This window comes from Ipomoea nil, unplaced genomic scaffold (assembly GCF_001879475.1).
Source record: "Ipomoea nil cultivar Tokyo-kokei standard unplaced genomic scaffold, Asagao_1.1 scaffold2733, whole genome shotgun sequence".
NCBI classification, from domain to species: Eukaryota; Viridiplantae; Streptophyta; class Magnoliopsida; order Solanales; family Convolvulaceae; genus Ipomoea; species Ipomoea nil.
This window is the reverse complement of record NW_017619161.1, coordinates 29019-47530: the sequence shown is the minus strand read 5'-3', so window position 1 is coordinate 47530 and position 18512 is coordinate 29019. Positions and strand designations below refer to the sequence as shown.

The window sequence follows — 18512 nt, the reverse complement described above, 5'->3', positions numbered from 1 at the left end:
TGAGCTCGAAACTCATACCACACCGGTTATAATCTCGATCGCAACCCCTTATAAAGTTACTCAACTAGGTAACTGTTGAGATTAACAAGCACCAGAAACATAAATAATGGTCGTAAAGAAGAAAAGATTTACGTGGTTCGGCAATTGTGCAAACATCCACGGGAGTGAAAGTATTCTCTTATTATTTGTGATGGTGATCCAGGTGATGAGATACATTCAATATTTTATATGCATATAATATCCCTTTCACTCCTATTCCTTATATGAGACAAACTCATATTCCTAATCCTTATATGAGACAAACACAACAAATCTCCTTGGCGAATATGCTCTCTGGAGAAAAGATAACTCAACAAATCTCCACCTTGGTGAATATGCCCTTTAGGAGAAAATACTAATCCAACCATCTCCACCTTCGCAAATAAGCCCTTTAGGATGAAAAACTCATCTCATAGTCTCCCTGGAATAGGACACCATGTTCATCTAACATCTGAAAACACCCAACAAGTCCAAACAAAGTTTGAACTTGTCACTAGTAACCGCCTTGGTCAACATGTCTGCTGCATTCTCACTTGTATGAATTTTCTGCAACAAAATCTCACCCGAAACAACCAACTCTCTGACCTTATGAAACCTTACATCAATATGTTTGGTTCTGGCATGGTATAACTTGATTTTTAGCTAAGAAAATGGCACTTTGATTGTCACAGTGTAATTGAACTCCATCTTGCTCAATACCCAACTCCTTAATCAAACCTGAAAGTCACAAAGCCTCTTTAGCTGCCTCAGTCACAGCCATGTATTCTGCTTTAGTTGTAGACAAAGCTACAATAGACTGAACCTGATGATCTCCAGCAAACAGGACCACCCCCAAGAGTAAAAACATACCCTATTGTAGAACGTCTATTATCCATGTCTCCAGCATAATCAGAATCCACATATCACATGAGTGTTGGCAAATCAAAATCCAACTAGAAGAGCTCAAAGGCTTGAATCAAGCCCGAGCTCGCGTGCGCCGGCACCTGCGGGGCTAAGTTATGCCAAACTTCGGTATCATTTTCCATCTGTTATAGTCACTTGGCTCGGCCGAAGCCGAGAGCACCACTCTCGTGCTACAGAGAGCACGAGAGGTTGTGGTGCACCGAGAGCAAAACTCTCGTGAAACGGTGAATACGAGAGGTGTACTCTCGTATTGCACCACAGCACGAGAGCTGTACTTTCGTGTTGTATCACAACACGAGAGTGGGTACTCTCGTGCACCCCAACGGTCAGAAACCGAAAGTTCATCCTGTTGTACAGATTAAACTCATCTGTTACGGAATTAATACTTTTTTTAATTCCAATTTTAAATTCTGAGTTTAATCCTACTTAGTGGGTGACCGTTACAGGTGTTATACAATTGGTTTAATACCAATTAAAGGCCATGTTGAATGCTATCCCTTCCAATAGCCCTATATAAAGGGAGGTAGAGCAGTAGCTATTTTACACAGTGAAAAACGAAAGGAATTCCAGTAGCTTTCAGCTTCAAAACTTCTGCTTCTACTCTCTTCTTTCCCCAGCCGTGTTCTAAGCTTTGCTTTGTTCGACGGGTTCCTTGTTTAGGTGCTTAAACAAGGAATCGTAGCACGTTTTATCCTGGGAAACCTAGGCTACAACGCTCCTAGCACTTGTGCGAGGTAGCAAATAAGGTTTTAAGGAAAAGAACCTTACGTTCAAACTCGTGCTAAACCTTACCCAAACACTCAACCTTTTCCTTCCCAGTTTTTTCTGCTTTCCCATATAATATTAATCTTTTCGTAGGATTATTATTTTTGGAATTTTTTCAACAATACTACCCAACAATCTTAAAACCTTATTTCCGTTTCCCGTTGGTTGTTTATCTCTAATTTCCTAGAAGAAATGAAGAATCCAGTTTTGCCAGCTCTCGGGGAGGAGAATGTTGTTGAAAACAAAAATGGTGGGAATGACAATAATGTTGCTAATTCCCAAGCTACACCAGTGAACATTGGTTCACAAGATGGTGGGAGCACCGAGGGATATATTCCCATGACTCGGGTACCTACGGTACCAAGTGGTTCGGCCGAAAGACCGGAGAAGTTCACCGGTAGTGGATCGAACTTCAAAAGGTGCCAACAAAAGATGTTGTTCTACCTGGCAACTCTCGGCTTGGCGAGATTCTTGACCGAGACGGTTCCCGAATTAAGGGAACAGGATGCCCAACCTGTGATGGCAGTTGGCTATTGGAAGGATTCGGACTTCCTATGCCGAAACTACATCCTGAACGGATTATGTGATGCGTTATACGATGTATATCGCAAGATTGGCACAGCAGAAGCGCTGTGGGAAGCCTTGGATCATAAATACCGAAGTGAGGATGCCTGTGCAAAGAAATTTGTGGTTGGCCGATTCCTTGACTTCAAAATGGTTGATTCCAAGACCGTGCTAAGTCAAGTTGAAGATTTACAACTAATCTTTGATGAAATTCGTGACGAAGGCATGACGTTGAGTGAAGCCTTCCTAGTGGGATCTGTTATCCACTTGCTGCCTCCAGGGTGGAAGGACTTCAAGAATTACCTTAAGCATAAGCGAAAGGAAATGAACCTGGAGGACCTGATGCAGCGACTCCGAATTGAGGAGGGGAACAGGACGAATGATGGCAGAAATTCTGTCACTGTTGGCGCTAAGGCCAATGTTGTGGAGCATGCTAAAAGCTCCAAGAAGAACAAGAAGGACAAGCAGAAGCTAGGTCCGAAATGAGGCATTACCAAGAAGAAATTTCATGGAAAATGCTTCAATTGTGGCAAGTCTGGCCACAAGTCCTCTGAATGCAAAGTTCCAAAGAAGAAGAACAAGAGTTCTGAAGCCAACATGGTTGAGGAAAGCAGTCAGAAGGAGGTCGAGATTAGCCTTTCGGCTATGGTGACCGAGGTGAACCTCGTGGACTCTAACCCACGAGAGTGGTTCATCGATACTGGTGCAACAAGGCATTTGTGTTGCAACCGAGAAATGTTCAACACCTTTGAGACCATTGAGGGCGAGAAGTTTTGGATGGGAAACTCTGCTCAGTCTGCTGTGGAAGGCGTGGGCAAGGTGGTTCTGAAGATGACTTCCAGGAAGGAACTGACGTTGAATAACGTGCTGTATGAAGAATCTTGTGTCTGGCTCTCTGTTGAACAAGCATGGCTTTCGCATGGTGTTCGAGTCAGACAAGGTTGTTTTGTCTAAGTTAGGAGTGTTTGTAGGCAAAGGTTATGTAACCGATGGGCTCTTTAAGCTCATTGTAATGCCTATTACTATGAATAAAAGCAAAGTTACTTCCGTTTACTTGCTTGAGTCTTCCAATTTGTGGCATGGTAGACTAGGTCACGTTAATTATAATTCTATGCGTAGATTAATTAACTTGAACCATATTCCTAATTTCCAAATTAACACAAATAACAAATGTGAAATTTGTGTTGAGGCAAAACTAACGAAAGTACCTTTCAATTAATCTATAGTGATTTGTGCGATTTTAGATCGATATAAACGAGAGGTGGTAATAAATATTTTATCACGTTTATCGACGATAGCACACGTTATTGCTATGTGTATTTGCTTAAGAGCAAAGACGAAGCCTTGGAAAAATTCATTCTTTATAAGAATGAAGTTGAAAACCAACTTAATCGTAAGATTAAGAAAGTTAGAAGCGATAGAGGTGGTGAGTACGAAGCACCTATTGGATGAGAGTTTAAAATGATTAGCCAAAGGGGTACTAACCGGTTTAGACTTACTCATCCCAAACCTGTCAAGAATTTTCTCTATATAACTCTGTTGAGTTAGCCACAACTTTCTTGCACCTCTATCCCTGTGAATTTCCATGCCAAGAATTTTCTGTGCAACTCCTATGTCTTTCATATCACATTCCTGACCCAACGAAACTTTCAATGCAGTAATATCATCCATACTCTTAGCAACAATCAACATATCATCCACATACAGTAAGAGAAAAATAAAAGAACCATCATCAAGGCTTTTAACATAAACACAACAATCATACTCATAACGTGTATAGCCAATTTGAATCATGTAAGCATCGAACCGCTTGTACCACTGCCGTGGAGCCTGTTTCAGCCCATACAAAGACCTCTTGAATCGACAAACCAGGTGCTCACCTCCGGGTTTAACAAACCCTTCAGGTTGCTTCATGTAAATTTGTTCATCTAGATCACCATGTAGAAAAGCAGTTTTCACATCCATTTGTTCCAAATGCAAATCCCAAATGGCAGCCAAAGCAAGTACTAATCTGATAGAAGTATGTCTAACAACAGGAGAGAAAACCTCATCATAATCTATCCCCTTCTGTTGAGAAAACCCCTTCGCAACTAACCTAGCCTTAAACTTTTCCCCTTCTTTTTTTGATACTGGTGGATTCTTCCTATAGACCCACTTGCACCCTATAGCCTTCTTTCCTTGAGGAAGTTGAGCTAACTCCCAAGTATGATTCTGATGTAAAGACTCCATCTCCTCAATCATACCTACCATCCATTTATCTTTCTCTTGGCTAGAAACAGCCTCTTGAAAGGTAACTGGATCATTATTAGAAACAAGAAGTGCAAAAGAAACCATATCCTCAAACCCATACCTACTAGGTGGTTTGACATTGGTGCGTCTTGGTCTATCTCTAGCCAAACTGTAATCTTGTAAATTTTCTGAACTCGAACCTGCTACAGATGTAGTATCTGCAATTTCTTGAGTCTCAATCGTAGGTGGATTAACTGCTTTCTCACTCAAAGGTACACGATCCATATCCACTTCTACTGTGCTAGAACCATCAACTAGTGTATCTTTTTTCTTTGGCTGGAACATGAAATTCTCATCAAACGCTGCATCTCTGCTAATCACCACCTTTTTGGTTGCAGGATCCCAAAACTTATATCCTTTTACACCTTTCTTGTAACCCAAAAAGATGCACTTCTTTGACTTGGGATCTAACTTTGATCTCTCATCACCTGGAATAAGAACATAGCTAGGACAACTAAAAACTCGTAAGTGATCAAAACTTACAGGATTACCTAACCAAACCTCCTCAGGAACCTTGCCACCAAGTGATGTCCGTGGTGATCTATTGATCAAGTAACATGCCATGTTCACTGCTTCTGCCCAAAAACACTTAGAGAGCCCAGCATTCAATCTGAGACACCTTGCTCTCTCAGCAATGGTTCTATTCAGCCGCTCAGCAACACCATTCTGTTGTGGTGTCTTACGCACTGTATAGTGCCTTTGAATTCCATGTTCTGCACAGAATTTCTGAAATTCTTTCTTAGTATATTCTGTCCCGTTGTCAGACCTCAGGTACTTGATTTTTCTTCCAGTCTAGTTCTCAACCTCAGCTTTCCACAACTTAAATTTCTCAAACACTTCAGATTTATGTTTCAAGAAATACACCCAGACTTTCCTAGAAAAATCGTCAATATATGTAACATAATATCGAGAGCCAGCCATTGAAGGTTCCGTGGTAGGTCCCCAAACATCATAATGCACATAATCTAGAATCCCTTTAGTTTTATGCAGCCCATTAGAAAAAATGACTCTAGTCTGTTTCCCAAGGACACAGAACTCACAGAAATCTAGCTTACAACATTTAACTCCTTTTAACAGATTCCTTTTGTGCAAATCAGACAAACCACGTTCACCAAGGTGACCCAAATGTAAATGCCACAACCTAGTAGTATCATCACTAGACTCAACAGAATGTGCTCCACCTACAACAGTACTACCCAACAACCTATAAATGTTCCATGTGGTCCTTTTACCTTTCATCACAGTTAAAGCACCCTTACTAATTTTAATGGTTTCCTTATCACTCTCAGACTTATGAATAAAACCATTACCCAAAACACATATGCAATCATCTAAGATTAACACATATAATCAGATATGAAAGCATACATATCAAATGATATTATAAGGGTACAAAACAATCATAAGGAAGTTGGAAGCTTGTCAAATAAAATAGATCTTCAGGATCTCCCAAAAATCCTTATCCTCAACTTTACATTAGTTCACTCACTGGTTTGGGAATTGCTTCGTGCAAAGTTACATGTTATAATTCACTCCCTCATTTGCTTCGGACAAACTGATATGAAATAATTTATTCCTTCATTTGCTTCAGGCAAATTGATATGATATAATTCATTCTCTCATTTGTTTCGGACAAACTGATATGATATAATTCGCTTCTATCTTCCAAACCAATAACATCTAAATTAATCATATCATGTATGGCATTAGTCAAAGATCATTCTTATAAAGGAGTATACCACTCCTTAAACAGCACAGAATTGCACTAAGCCATAGTCGGAGAGGGATTTGTCTTGTTAACATCTTAAATTTAGTCAAAAGATGATTATCATAATTTGTTGATAATAGCAATCCTTTTGGGATTGATATAGGATTTATGGAACAAATAATATTCAACTTTGACTTAGCATCCAGTCAATTGCATACGAGAGTCATGATTGTATGCATGAGAAAAACTTCCATAAATAAGCATGCAAACTAAAAGATGTAACTCCAAGAAGTAAACTTCCTCCCCGGAAAATAAAGTCCGGGAAGTAAATATCATTCGAAAATTAAAATTTCAAAAAGTAAAATTAGAAAGTTAAGCTTAGAGGGCAAGCTTAGAGAAGTAAACTTTATGAATAGTCCCTTCAAGTAGTAAAAATAGCAAGGAAAATAAGCAAAGTAAAATCACTTTGCATTCATCATAATTTGCATCCAAAAATAACTTTGCAATCAAAGACACTTTTGGAGTATATATACTTCTCGGCCACGCAATAAATACTGCGGCCATGAATTAACTTTTCGGGTGCTTCAGGCATAAACTAACTTCTCGGATGCTTCAAGCATGAGCTAACTTCTCAGATGCTTCAAGCATGAGCTAACTTCTCGGATGCTTCATGTTTCTAGCATGCACTAACTTTTTCAGCCATGAATATATTTTCATGAATTACTCAAACATTATCATGACACCAATCATTCTTCATTAATACCTCATCGTTTCATTATCATCATTTATCGCGGTATTTTCTTCAGGCAAATTACCTAGAATCATCAAGATGAGGCGCATTCTTCGACGACCAAATGCTTTGGTGTGCAGCACGTAGGGATCAATGCCCTTCAAACCCACATTGTTAGCAAACCTGCTTCTGGCTAGGATCTTGCTTCGATGAGTTTGGTCGTCCTTGAATATCTTGATCACTTTGTTTCTTATTCTGAGCTCGAAACTCATACCACACCGGTTATAATCTCGACCGCAACCCCTTATAAAGTTACTCAACTGGGTAACATTATGTGCTTCAGGCACCTGTGCAAAATCAACCAGACATGCATTTTGATTATTTATCAACAACTCGTTATCTTTCTTAGCCACAATGAGTGCTAAAATCAGCTTAGGATGCTTCTCATAATTTGTTGTCTTGTACTACTACTGGAGTACAAATTACTCGCATGAAAAGTTGGCAATATCTTTCTAATTAAATATTTCTCTTGAAACTTCTTGTTTCCAGAATTTTAATTGTGAGGCTATTTTATGCAGAGTTGAATTATAGTCAATTACTGACTTATAATCTTAAAACATAAGATTAATCTAGTCAAATTGTGTCTGAGGAAGGACAATAGATGACTACTAGTCAAAATGGTCCTTCAGGGACTTCCACAACGCAATAGGAACTTTTTCAATCAAATACTCATTTGTAAGATCGTAGTTCAAGTAGTGACGTATGAAAATGGGAGCTTCTGCCTTCAGGGCATCGGTGCTCTGTGACTTAGTTACAAAAGTTTGACTCAATTCCTTAGATGCCAAATATATTTCAATATCAAAAGCCCAAGTGAAATAATTGCAATCGACATGAGCGAACTCAATAAATTCACATTTTTCAATGAAAGGCATGATATATAAGATCATCATTTGATGCAACTTTAGGAAGCAATGTGACAACTTGGGGAAAAACCATTATTTTGAATACATGTTCAAGCCATGGATGAAGAAACATCTTTTACATAAATATGCATATATGTTTCTTAGCATTCTAATACAAACACAGCAATCCGATGCAAACATATAATAATGACCGATTATGCATTCGATATCCATAGTAATAGAACATACATGGATACATATACATACAATTTGGCATATAAGTACATATATTTACCATTTCAAAGCATCATGGATTATGGGTTCATATAGAGCCTAACTCATATACAAGAATTCAGAGAATAAATAAAGATAATATGTATTTACAAATTCATGTATTTACCCAAATTCTTAACAATGTCTTGATGAGGGGTTCACCACTCAAAACTTGTTAACAAACAAGAAGAATAATCACTCATTTTATAGAAACAAGAATTGAAGGTTCCAAACCAAACTCATAGCCATATATACACATAATATTTATATATAAACAATGACATATGAAAAAGAAAAACAAAATGCACAGGAAAATGAACCAATATTACCGTTCACCGGAGATTACAATAGAGACTCGTGCTGATAACGTGTTGTAATTCGGCATATCAACTCGTTGGTTCTCGCGTGATGTTTGCACGGTAATGCTTGGAGATTGTATGTATATGAGTATATAGAATAGATAAGTAAAAGGGGAGGAAGAACACAATGTATAGAACACAATCACATGAGACCATCTTTTCATTAAGCCTTCACCCTCAATTTATAGGGATGATTACAACATTTCACATCCTTTAACATAAGTAATGAAATAGGTAAAGGCTAACAAAAGGTCACAAGTTTAATTGCCATAATAATAAAATATTTATAACATTTTCAAAGTAATTATATAATAATCGACAACAACACAACTCGTTGGTTCTCGCGTGATGTTTGCACGGTAATGCTTGGAGATTGTATGTATATGAGTATATAGAATAGATAAGTAAAAGGGGAGGAAGAACACAATGTATAGAACACAATCACATGAGACCATCTTTTCATTAAGCCTTCACCCTCAATTTATAGGGATGATTACAACATTTCACATCCTTTAACATAAGTAATGAAATAGGTAAAGGCTAACAAAAGGTCACAAGTTTAATTGCCATAATAATAAAATATTTATAACATTTTCAAAGTAATTATATAATAATCGACAACAACAAATTCAATATCTTTCTTTCTTTATGTAAGAATCAAATATTATATTCTATGGCAAAAGAAAACTATAACTATTTAACTCTTTGAATTTGATGGGGCAAAGATAGGGCAAATCCGACTAGGTCCACTTTGCATTTTGAACCCTTATTTAAAATGACATTCATATTTGTTCCTAATTAACATATAACGAATTATGTATCTGATCAGTAAATTAATTGAAGACACATAGTTTATTAATTATATACACATAATATGTTAACTACATATAAATAATAGGTTAATTGTAGGCACATAATATGTTAACTACACATTATGTGCATGCAGTTAATATATTATGCGTCTTTAATTCATTATTTACAGAGTAATTTATTAACTGAAAGCACATATTAATTAACAGTAGACACATCAGTTTGAAATAAAGGTTTACCTTAGCTTGGATCCTTGGCCATGGTATATCAATTGTTGAATTAGTTAACCGCTTAAGAGCAACCACATGATGAGTCTAGGTTTTTTGGTGTGAAAGGGAATGAGTAGGGAAGAGGAAAAATATAATAAAAAAAAAAAAATGAAAGAGTTCCTTCCACTCAACCACACCCCAAATTTACTAATTAATGATATAGATGGGCAAGATTGGACATGTCTTATATGTCATATACATTCATGGAGGGGCAAATTTCACCGTGAATTGCCCCGGATGACATGACAACGTACAATAATGATACACGCGTTCATGAAATACACGCCCTTAATATTCATATACAATGGATCTATTGATAGTATATTACTAACACCCAGGGACGGAGCCAGAAATTCGGTTGAGGGGGGGCGAAACAGTACAGACGGATTCAGAAATTTTTTCCAAAAAAGGCGAAACATTAAAACAAAAGAGAAAATTTAAAAATAAATAAATAAACTACCTAAGAAATATAATTGTAAATATTGTTGGATATGAACACCAATAATAATTATGCTACTAATATTATACTAATTAACTATACAAGGTAATGATCTTTTATTCTAATATACATAATTTCCTTCTACTAATATGTGATCAATTCTCATCTAATATTACCTCCAAATTGATTATTTCATTTTAGACTTCCACCTAATTGAGCGACCAATTATTTATTTCTTTTTGTGTATCACTCTCCACCCATTAAAAAAATATATTGACCTCAAGTTGTAAAGAGTGATAAAATAGGACCATATTTGTGCACGGAAGTTCATGCCACCCCGGTAGGCGGTGGATTCCTGGAACATGTTAAATTTTGGAAGATTAATCTTCAAAACAAATTGATGCCCAGAAACAGGGGGATCAAATTGCTCAATTCCCATTAATGGTGAAGCAATATTAGAGAGCAGAAAATATGTAAATTCCACCTATGTAAAATTGTGTTCCAAATGAGAGACATGGTAAAGGCAGCAAATACAATACTTGACACAATGAAAATTCCTAAAATCCTTACTTCTCCTTCAATTTTAATAGCAGCATCGCATTGTTCAGTAATCAGCTTCCCATTCAGCAACTTATCAAAACAATGCAATGATTTTGGGGATTTCGAACAAATTAAGATTCTACCCACGGTTGAGAAGCCGAATGATTTTGTGGGGAGATATTAATAGCAATGTAAAATAGAGATCAATGAAACTTTTAAAGAATTTTTTTTTTCATTTTTTCCTTTCCTCAAATAATTTCTCTATAAGTTTCTTTCGTCGCCAAAAAAAAATAAAAAATCAGTGTATCCAATAGATAAAGCTAGGACAAAAAAACGAAACTAGTAGTGTCAAAAAATATAAATATTTGCAACTAAATATAAATTTAAAAATCATTTCTATATATGAACCTTAAAAAAATCGTATAATACTCCAATAGCGATATTTTGTAATATAATATTAACCAAATGGCACCTAAATATAATATATCACCACTCTAATAAAAACATTCCATACAGATCCGAACACATGAACTAATGCAGAACATATATATGGCAAATGAAGTATTTTCTGGCAATTTGACCAAATGGACCAAAATTGATACAAATTGAATAGTTAAGGTACTAAATTGTTAGTTTTTAAAGTCGTGGATTGAAATTAATAACACCACAATAGTCGCAGGACCAAAAGTGTAATTTACTCTTATGTGTCTTCAATTCATTATTTACAGAGTAATTTATTAACTGAAAGCACATATTATATTAACAGTAGACACATCAGTTTTAAATAAAGGTTTACCTTGGACCCTTGGCCATGGTATATCAAATTTTGAATTAGTTAACCGCTTAAGAGCAACCACATGATGAGTCTAAGTTTTTTGGTGTGAAAGAGAATGAGTTGGGAAGAGGAAAAATATAAGAAAACAAAAAAAAAGATGAATGAGTTCCTTCCACTCAACCACACCCCAAATTTACTAATTAGTGATATAGATGGGAAAGATTGTACATGTCTTATATGTCATATACATTCATGGAGGGGCAAATTTCACTGTGAATTGCCCTGGATGACATGACTACATACAGTAATGATACACGCGTTGCTCAACAAATTTTATAGAATGTTTAGACCACAAATAGTACCGTAACGAGTAGGAAACTTTTCGAGCATGATTCTAGTGTTAAAAAATATAAATATTTGCAACTAAATATAAATTTAAAATCATTTCTATATATGAACCTTAAAAAATCATATAATACTCCAATAGCGATATTATGTAATATAATATTAACCAAATGGCACCTAAATATAATATCACCACTGCAATAAAAACATTCCTTACGGAACACATGAACTAATGCAGAACATATATGGCAAATGAAGTATTTTGTGGTATATGTTCAGAATATCTATAGAATTGATATGATCCTCGAAAGTATAGAAAGATAACAGAATTCAGAATATCTATAGAATTGATCCTCGAAAGATAACAACAAGATATTAATAGCAATGTAAAATAGAGATCAATGAAACTTTTAAAGAATTTTTTTTTTTTCATTCTTTCCTTTCCTCAAATAATGACTCTATAAGTTTCTTTCAGTCACCAAAAAACAAAATCAAAAAAATCAATGCATCCAATAGTTAAAACTAGACAAAAAAAAAATTAAAAATAAAAATAAGAAACTAGTATTGTCAAAAAATATAAATATTTGCAACTAAATATAAATTTAAAAATCATTTCTATATATGAACCTTAAAAAAATCATATAATACTCCACTCCAATAGCGATATTATGTAATATAATATTAACCAAATGGCACCTAAATATAATATCACCAATCACATAAAAACATTCCACACGGAACACATGAACTAATGCAGAACATATATGGCAAATGAAGTATTTTCTGGTAAATGTTCAGAATATGTATAGAATTGATATGATCCTCGAAAGTATGGAAAGATAACAAAATTCAGAATATGTATAGAATTGATCTTCGAAAGATCGATAACACCAAAATATTATTTCAGTCTTGACTACTCAAATCCAAGTTGTAGAGAAAATGTGATATTAAGGGAAATGTAAAACAATAGATTGCAATTGTATTCCCTTAGCTTCGCAACATAAATTGCAGCAGCCAGCAGAGCAGCTACAAAAGACAATAGCAAAACTATATTAAAAGCATATCAGACAAATGTAATTGTTTCTAAAATAAGTTTGTAATATGTATAAGAGAACAGAAGAAAAGAAGGGTTGCGAATTATTCAAACAGTTTGAAGCAATAAATAAAACAGTTCTATCAATCAATATAATGAAGCTGTCAAAGGAATGAATCAAATTGATCTGATCGAAGTGGAAAATTTTTATAAGGAGAATATGGAAAGGTAAAGGAATAAAGGGAAAATAATAATGTCAAAACTATACACTATATATATATATATATATATATATATATATATATATATATATATATATAGATAGATAGAGAGAGAGAGAGAGTAAAGCCTAGCTCCAAGATACACTTAGAGACTTAATGAAAGGCTAATTTAAGGGAGCAACTCTTTGAATATTCACATAACTTATTTGAGAAATCCCGGCCTCATACAAAATTATTATATTCCGCCAAAGTAGTAAAAAAGAGGAAATACGACACATGATAAAGTTTAAACAAAATTAGTGACGGTGCAATAAAAGGACAAAATTAAAGTCTACCTCCAAGTGGCAACTTAATTTAATTTGGGATCCAGTGAACATAAAGTTAACTATATATGAAGTTTGTTAATGATGTATATATAGAAAATAATGGATCGGAATTACAAAATATTGTATTCAACCTAACCTAGCTAGCAATATAAAGTTGAGTATGAAGTTTAATAAAATAATACAAATACAAAAGAACCAGAGGATTGGATATAAGAATGTATGTCTCTCCATCTAAGTTATGCTAAGGGACATATATTAAACACTTAAATTAAAGGATCAATCGGACCTCATCTAATTAATTTTCACATAAAATTAAAGCAAGCCTCCTTTGCTTTGCTTCTAGAACCTTATTCCAAAAACACTTTAACTCCTCCTGATAGGATAGTGCCTAATTAAGCAATATAATGGTTAGTGTGGGATATGACATTGGACTCACTAATTTTACTCCAAAATGGAATGGAAGCTAAGCATGCAGATGCAGTGAAATAAATAAGTTTCAAGTCACATTTCAAATTAACACTCCTTTCCATCTCCACATTTTATTCAATTTGTTTATCCATATATGCATCACATGATTTTACTTAATCGACATTATTAGCTAGGCATTTATATATTTAAGTTTACATTCCAATTTCGATCAGTTTTTCTATCTGTCCATATATAAACATATTGTATAACACATAAACCACAATCATCACTTTGTCCAATCCAGTCATCAACAAACCAAAAGTGCACATTTATCTATCCTGAATATATATATATATATTCACAAGCTAAGGTAGAATAGAAAGCTATTTTCTGAAATATATAGATCGAGATATACCTGGACATGCAATGATATAAGCCAGCCAGCACAAACATGTTTCAGCTGCCCTGAGGGTCAAGCTCTCCGCTGTTATAGCTTGAATTCTCAATATGCAGTTCCTGCCATCCTTTCCATTTCGCACCGGCTTTCAAAGTGATGGGTTTTTCCACAGCAGCAGCTCCCACACACAACATCTTCTGATATTCATTATCTCCAAGGTTCGAGATTTTCTTTACCTTCTTGTCCCAAGGATTCCACAACACTTAAAATGAAATGTAGAAACTTAATAATCAGTCATTCAGTCATGTTAGAAAAAAACTATTTAACAGATCGAATTGAATTGGCAGATGGATATTTTATTTGCATATCAAATACCCTTCCTTAATAGAAAATTAAGAATTTCAGTGAAAACCAACCCCAGCAAGCTAAGCTAATTAAGCTAAAATATCCTTTAATTTATACACCTCATCCATCAAGAAAGAATAAATCACCCTAGCTTAGCTTAGCTTTCATGAAAAAATAAATATAGATCTTACCTGCATCAGGAAGTCCACCCTTATTCATCACATATGTCCTATTGCTTTCATGATCAATGATTGCAATTTTTGTTGGAGTGTTTAGATATATTTTATCCACCTATGTAAAATTGTGTTCCAAATGAGAGACATGGTAAAGGCAGCAAATACAATACTTGACACAATGAAAATTCCTAAAATCCTTACTTGTCCTTCAATTTTAATAGCAGCATCATATTGTTCAGTATTCAGCTCCCCCTTCTGCAACTTATCAAAACAATGCATTGTGTCTGGCCCCTCAACACGAACAGAACTGTTACAAGAATTATAACGCATGGTTGAGAAATATGATTTTTCCAAAGACTTACTGTGACATGAGCAGCACAAGTACTACTACAAGTAAAATAGCAGCATCATATCATTATATTGTCACATCAAAAACTAAACATCCAAGGTTCGATTGATCACTTGTCCTTAAAGATAGACAGTATGAACTTAATACACTTGATGAAACACAAAATTGGCCTGGTAATAAAGATGGAATTAATCTAAAAGGCAGCATTGTATAGTATAGTATACTCTGATCTAGACATAAATTATAACAATTAATAATCCGGTTATTTATTTCTTTAGCTCCTTAAAAAATTTGAATAATTATATTGCAAATGTCATCCTTTAATTTTCTCAGATCAGCAATATATATATATATATATATATATATATTATATTGTACAGATGAGATGGATCGAATCAGCATGTAAAAACAAAAACACATATAACTGCAAATGAGATTCATGAACTCAAGGCATACATACAAGAAAATTAAAGATGGAATGGATGAGATGTACTAATTAAGTAAGTGCTCACCCTATGTCGTCTGATGAAACAGGGAGATAGGTGTGATACCCAAATGTAAAGTCGAAGGACTTTCCAGCAGTGTTGAGGTTTCCTATTTGAGATATTAGTATAAGATGTCCTGATTCTCCTCCAGATTTCAATGTTAACCTCAATCGGAATTCAAACCTAGAAAAAAACCAGCGCTCTCTCTAAATTAGTGTGGAAAAAATATATATTATAAGTTAACCAAAAAGTAATCAATGCACCAATTCGAACCTGTGAGGCCAGATATTCAAGTCGTTTTCAGAGGGCTTCAGTATCAAGTCAACAAATGCTTTAGAGTTTTCCGGTGCTTCTAGGAGAGGTTTCTCGTCAATGCTCCAAAAACTGTTTCTAGCAAATCCATGTAGTTTCTTAAGAGGTCCATGCTCTGCCAACTGCAAACAGAAAGCTAGCGGTTAGTGTAATTAAGTGATGAGAGAATTGAAGATAGGAATTGAAGATCATATATATATATATATATATATATATATATATATATATATATATATATAATACCTGAGGAAAGCATATAGCGATACCTCCACGAATTGGGTGTGGAGGGTTGAAAGTGGCCTGCAAAGCATATAATAAGGATGACTTAAACTTCATTCGATCACATGAAAAGAGAAATTGAGCTCGCTCATCAAACTACCTTACTACTCAGAAAGAGCAATTCTTCTCCATGAACATTCTTCCATGAAGTTACATGGCCCCCATAGAGATACACCTAAACATGAAAAGAAGGCCAGAATCAGAGAGAAATAAATTAAAGATGTCAGAAAATATTGAATCGGAGAGAAATAAATTAAAGATGAATCGGAGAGAAATGGCCGGCGTTGCTACCTCGGCGGAGCTGCCGTTAACCTCCCTAAGAACAACTTTGTCGAGGTCATTCATACCCTTACACACCTCCATTGCTTTCTTCTCGCTACTAGTACCAGCCATCATATCACACAGTAAGTCTCTTACTTTCTACTCCTCTCTTAATAAGCACACCACCTTATGCGATATCTCTCGTTTCGTTGGGGGATAACGGAATCTTTTCCTTTTTATTTTTAGTAGTGCACAGAGGGTAGTGGCGTACCCTCATGCAGTGTACGGAGGCAGCTGGCAGTATGAGCAACGGATCATGCACTCTCTTTCATCTGACGTGGCCCCCAATCGAATATAGGTCTGCATGGATTTTGTGTATGCTCAAGGAGACCGTTTGTCACAACTTTCAAACAAAAAAATATATATATTAGTAAGGTTGTCCATTTATTTCAGAATTAGAAACTATATATACTTATTACTTTGACAATGTGTTTTTTTTTTTTTGTTAGACCACGAAATATCCTGAGCAGGTCCTAACATTCAATCGTTATACCGTGCACCAAGGCACACATAGCAGTGTGCGTCCCATCCCTCCCAAAACGACATTATTTTGTTAAGTTGTGTGGGTAATTAACTTGACAAAAATTTATGTGTATTCAGTTATAAAATTCTGTGTTTACAGGTATAAAATTATGTAATTTTGAAACAGGGGATTTTTATCCTTTTAAAAAAGATTATGTATTTTCAGGTATAAAATTATGTGTTTTCAGTTATAAAATTCTGTGTTTACATGTATAAAATTATGTAAATTTGAAATAGGAGATTTTTATCTTTTGAAAAAAGATTATGTGTTTTCAGTTATAAAATACTGTGTTTTCAAGTATAAAATTATGTACATAAACTTTTAACATAATACACATAAATTCCTTGTTTCGGATGTACATAATTATATAAACAAATGTACATAATTATATACCATAATGTACATAATCCCCCTGAATTATATGTTTATAGCACATTTTCCCCCTGAATTATCCATGTAAGCATATTAGCCCCCTTAAAGTAAATATTTTATTTATTTTTGTTCTCCAACAAATTATTGCTTATACATAGGGATGACAATAGTTCGGTTCGAACTGAACCGGACACTATATCAATCGAATTGAAAGTTTCCAGTTATGATTCAGATCCAGAACCTAATATTTGGATTTCAATTTATTAAAATTATGAATCACAAAAACTGGATCTTGAACCGTGAACCGGCGGTTTCAGATCCAGTTCGCAATTTTGAACCGTCTTGGTAGTGCTATAATACCCCACTTTTCTTAAACCTTATTAACAATTACTTAACTTAGAAATGAATACTAACAAGCATAATAAATCTACTAATCATCAAAAAGAGGTGTCACCGCCACAATCACCATACTTGGTGATTGCACAGACAAGGAAAGGTTCTAAACATCCACAAACTTACTACTTAAAAACAACTTGGGGATTGAACCCCGGTGTCCAGCACCATCAAAACAACTAAATAAGTCTACAACCAAAGTCTCAAAATAGCATAACTAAAGTAAGAGTTTAGACTACAACTAGCACACTAAGCTAATCTAGTCTAACTCGAACGCTCTCATGACTTGGGCCCACCTGAAAGGGGTTAACAAACAAACAAGTAGAATGCAACCCGTTATCACGAAGATAAGTATAACGCCACTCAACCTTGTAAAATACCATAGTATATGCTTTTGGAAAACATTTGTTTCACACAATTAGATCAAGCATTCTAAACCACTACTTAAGCTACATTTAAACATACTCAACAGGGTTTCTATATGCTTGCAACCTAATTATCAAATAGGCATACTTTCACAATAATTTAGCTTATCAACAATCTCATGCTTGCACTTACATATCTTATCATGACGATATACACTAATCATACTCAAATTGTTTTGTTAAGTTGTGTGGGTAATTAACGTGACAAAAATGTATGTGTATTCAGTTATAAAATTCTGTGTTTATAGGTATAAAATTATGTAAATTTGAAACAGGGGATTTTTATGCTTTTAAAAAAGATTATGTATTTTCAGGTATAAAATTATGTGTTTTCAGTTATAAAATTCTGTGTTTTCAGGTATAAAATTCTGTACATTCGAAAAAGGTACAAAACGACGTCGTTTTGGGCCAGGGCTCACAATGCATGGTGCACCCCG

The 18512-nt window shown here is 34.9% G+C and overlaps 1 protein-coding gene across 1 annotated transcript; it reads right to left on the bottom strand.

Annotated features, from left to right (window-relative positions):
- Positions 1-12671: 12671 nt before the first annotated feature.
- Positions 12672-16437, bottom strand: LOC109156495 (putative glucose-6-phosphate 1-epimerase). The gene is made up of 9 exons (XM_019304343.1): positions 16333-16437; positions 16142-16216; positions 16006-16062; positions 15724-15884; positions 15478-15633; positions 14818-14923; positions 14632-14731; positions 14114-14357; positions 12672-12736 (listed from the first exon to the last, which is right to left on the bottom strand). The coding sequence occupies exons 1-8, from the start codon at positions 16435-16437 to the stop codon at positions 14155-14157; spliced, it is 963 nt and encodes a 320-aa protein (XP_019159888.1). The 3' UTR covers positions 12672-12736; positions 14114-14154.
- Positions 16438-18512: the final 2075 nt, after the last annotated feature.

Coding starts and splice junctions, on each gene's coding strand:
- LOC109156495 (XM_019304343.1), bottom strand. CDS start 16,437: ATGATGGCTGGTACTAGTAGCGAGAAGAAAGCAATGGAGGTGTGTAAG. Junction 15,634..15,723: donor TTGAATATCTGGCCTCACAG/GTTCGAATTGGT, acceptor GTTTTTTTCTAG/GTTTGAATTCCGATTGAGGT. Junction 14,732..14,817: donor CTATTAAAATTGAAGGACAA/GTAAGGATTTTA, acceptor AATTTTACATAG/GTGGATAAAATATATCTAAA.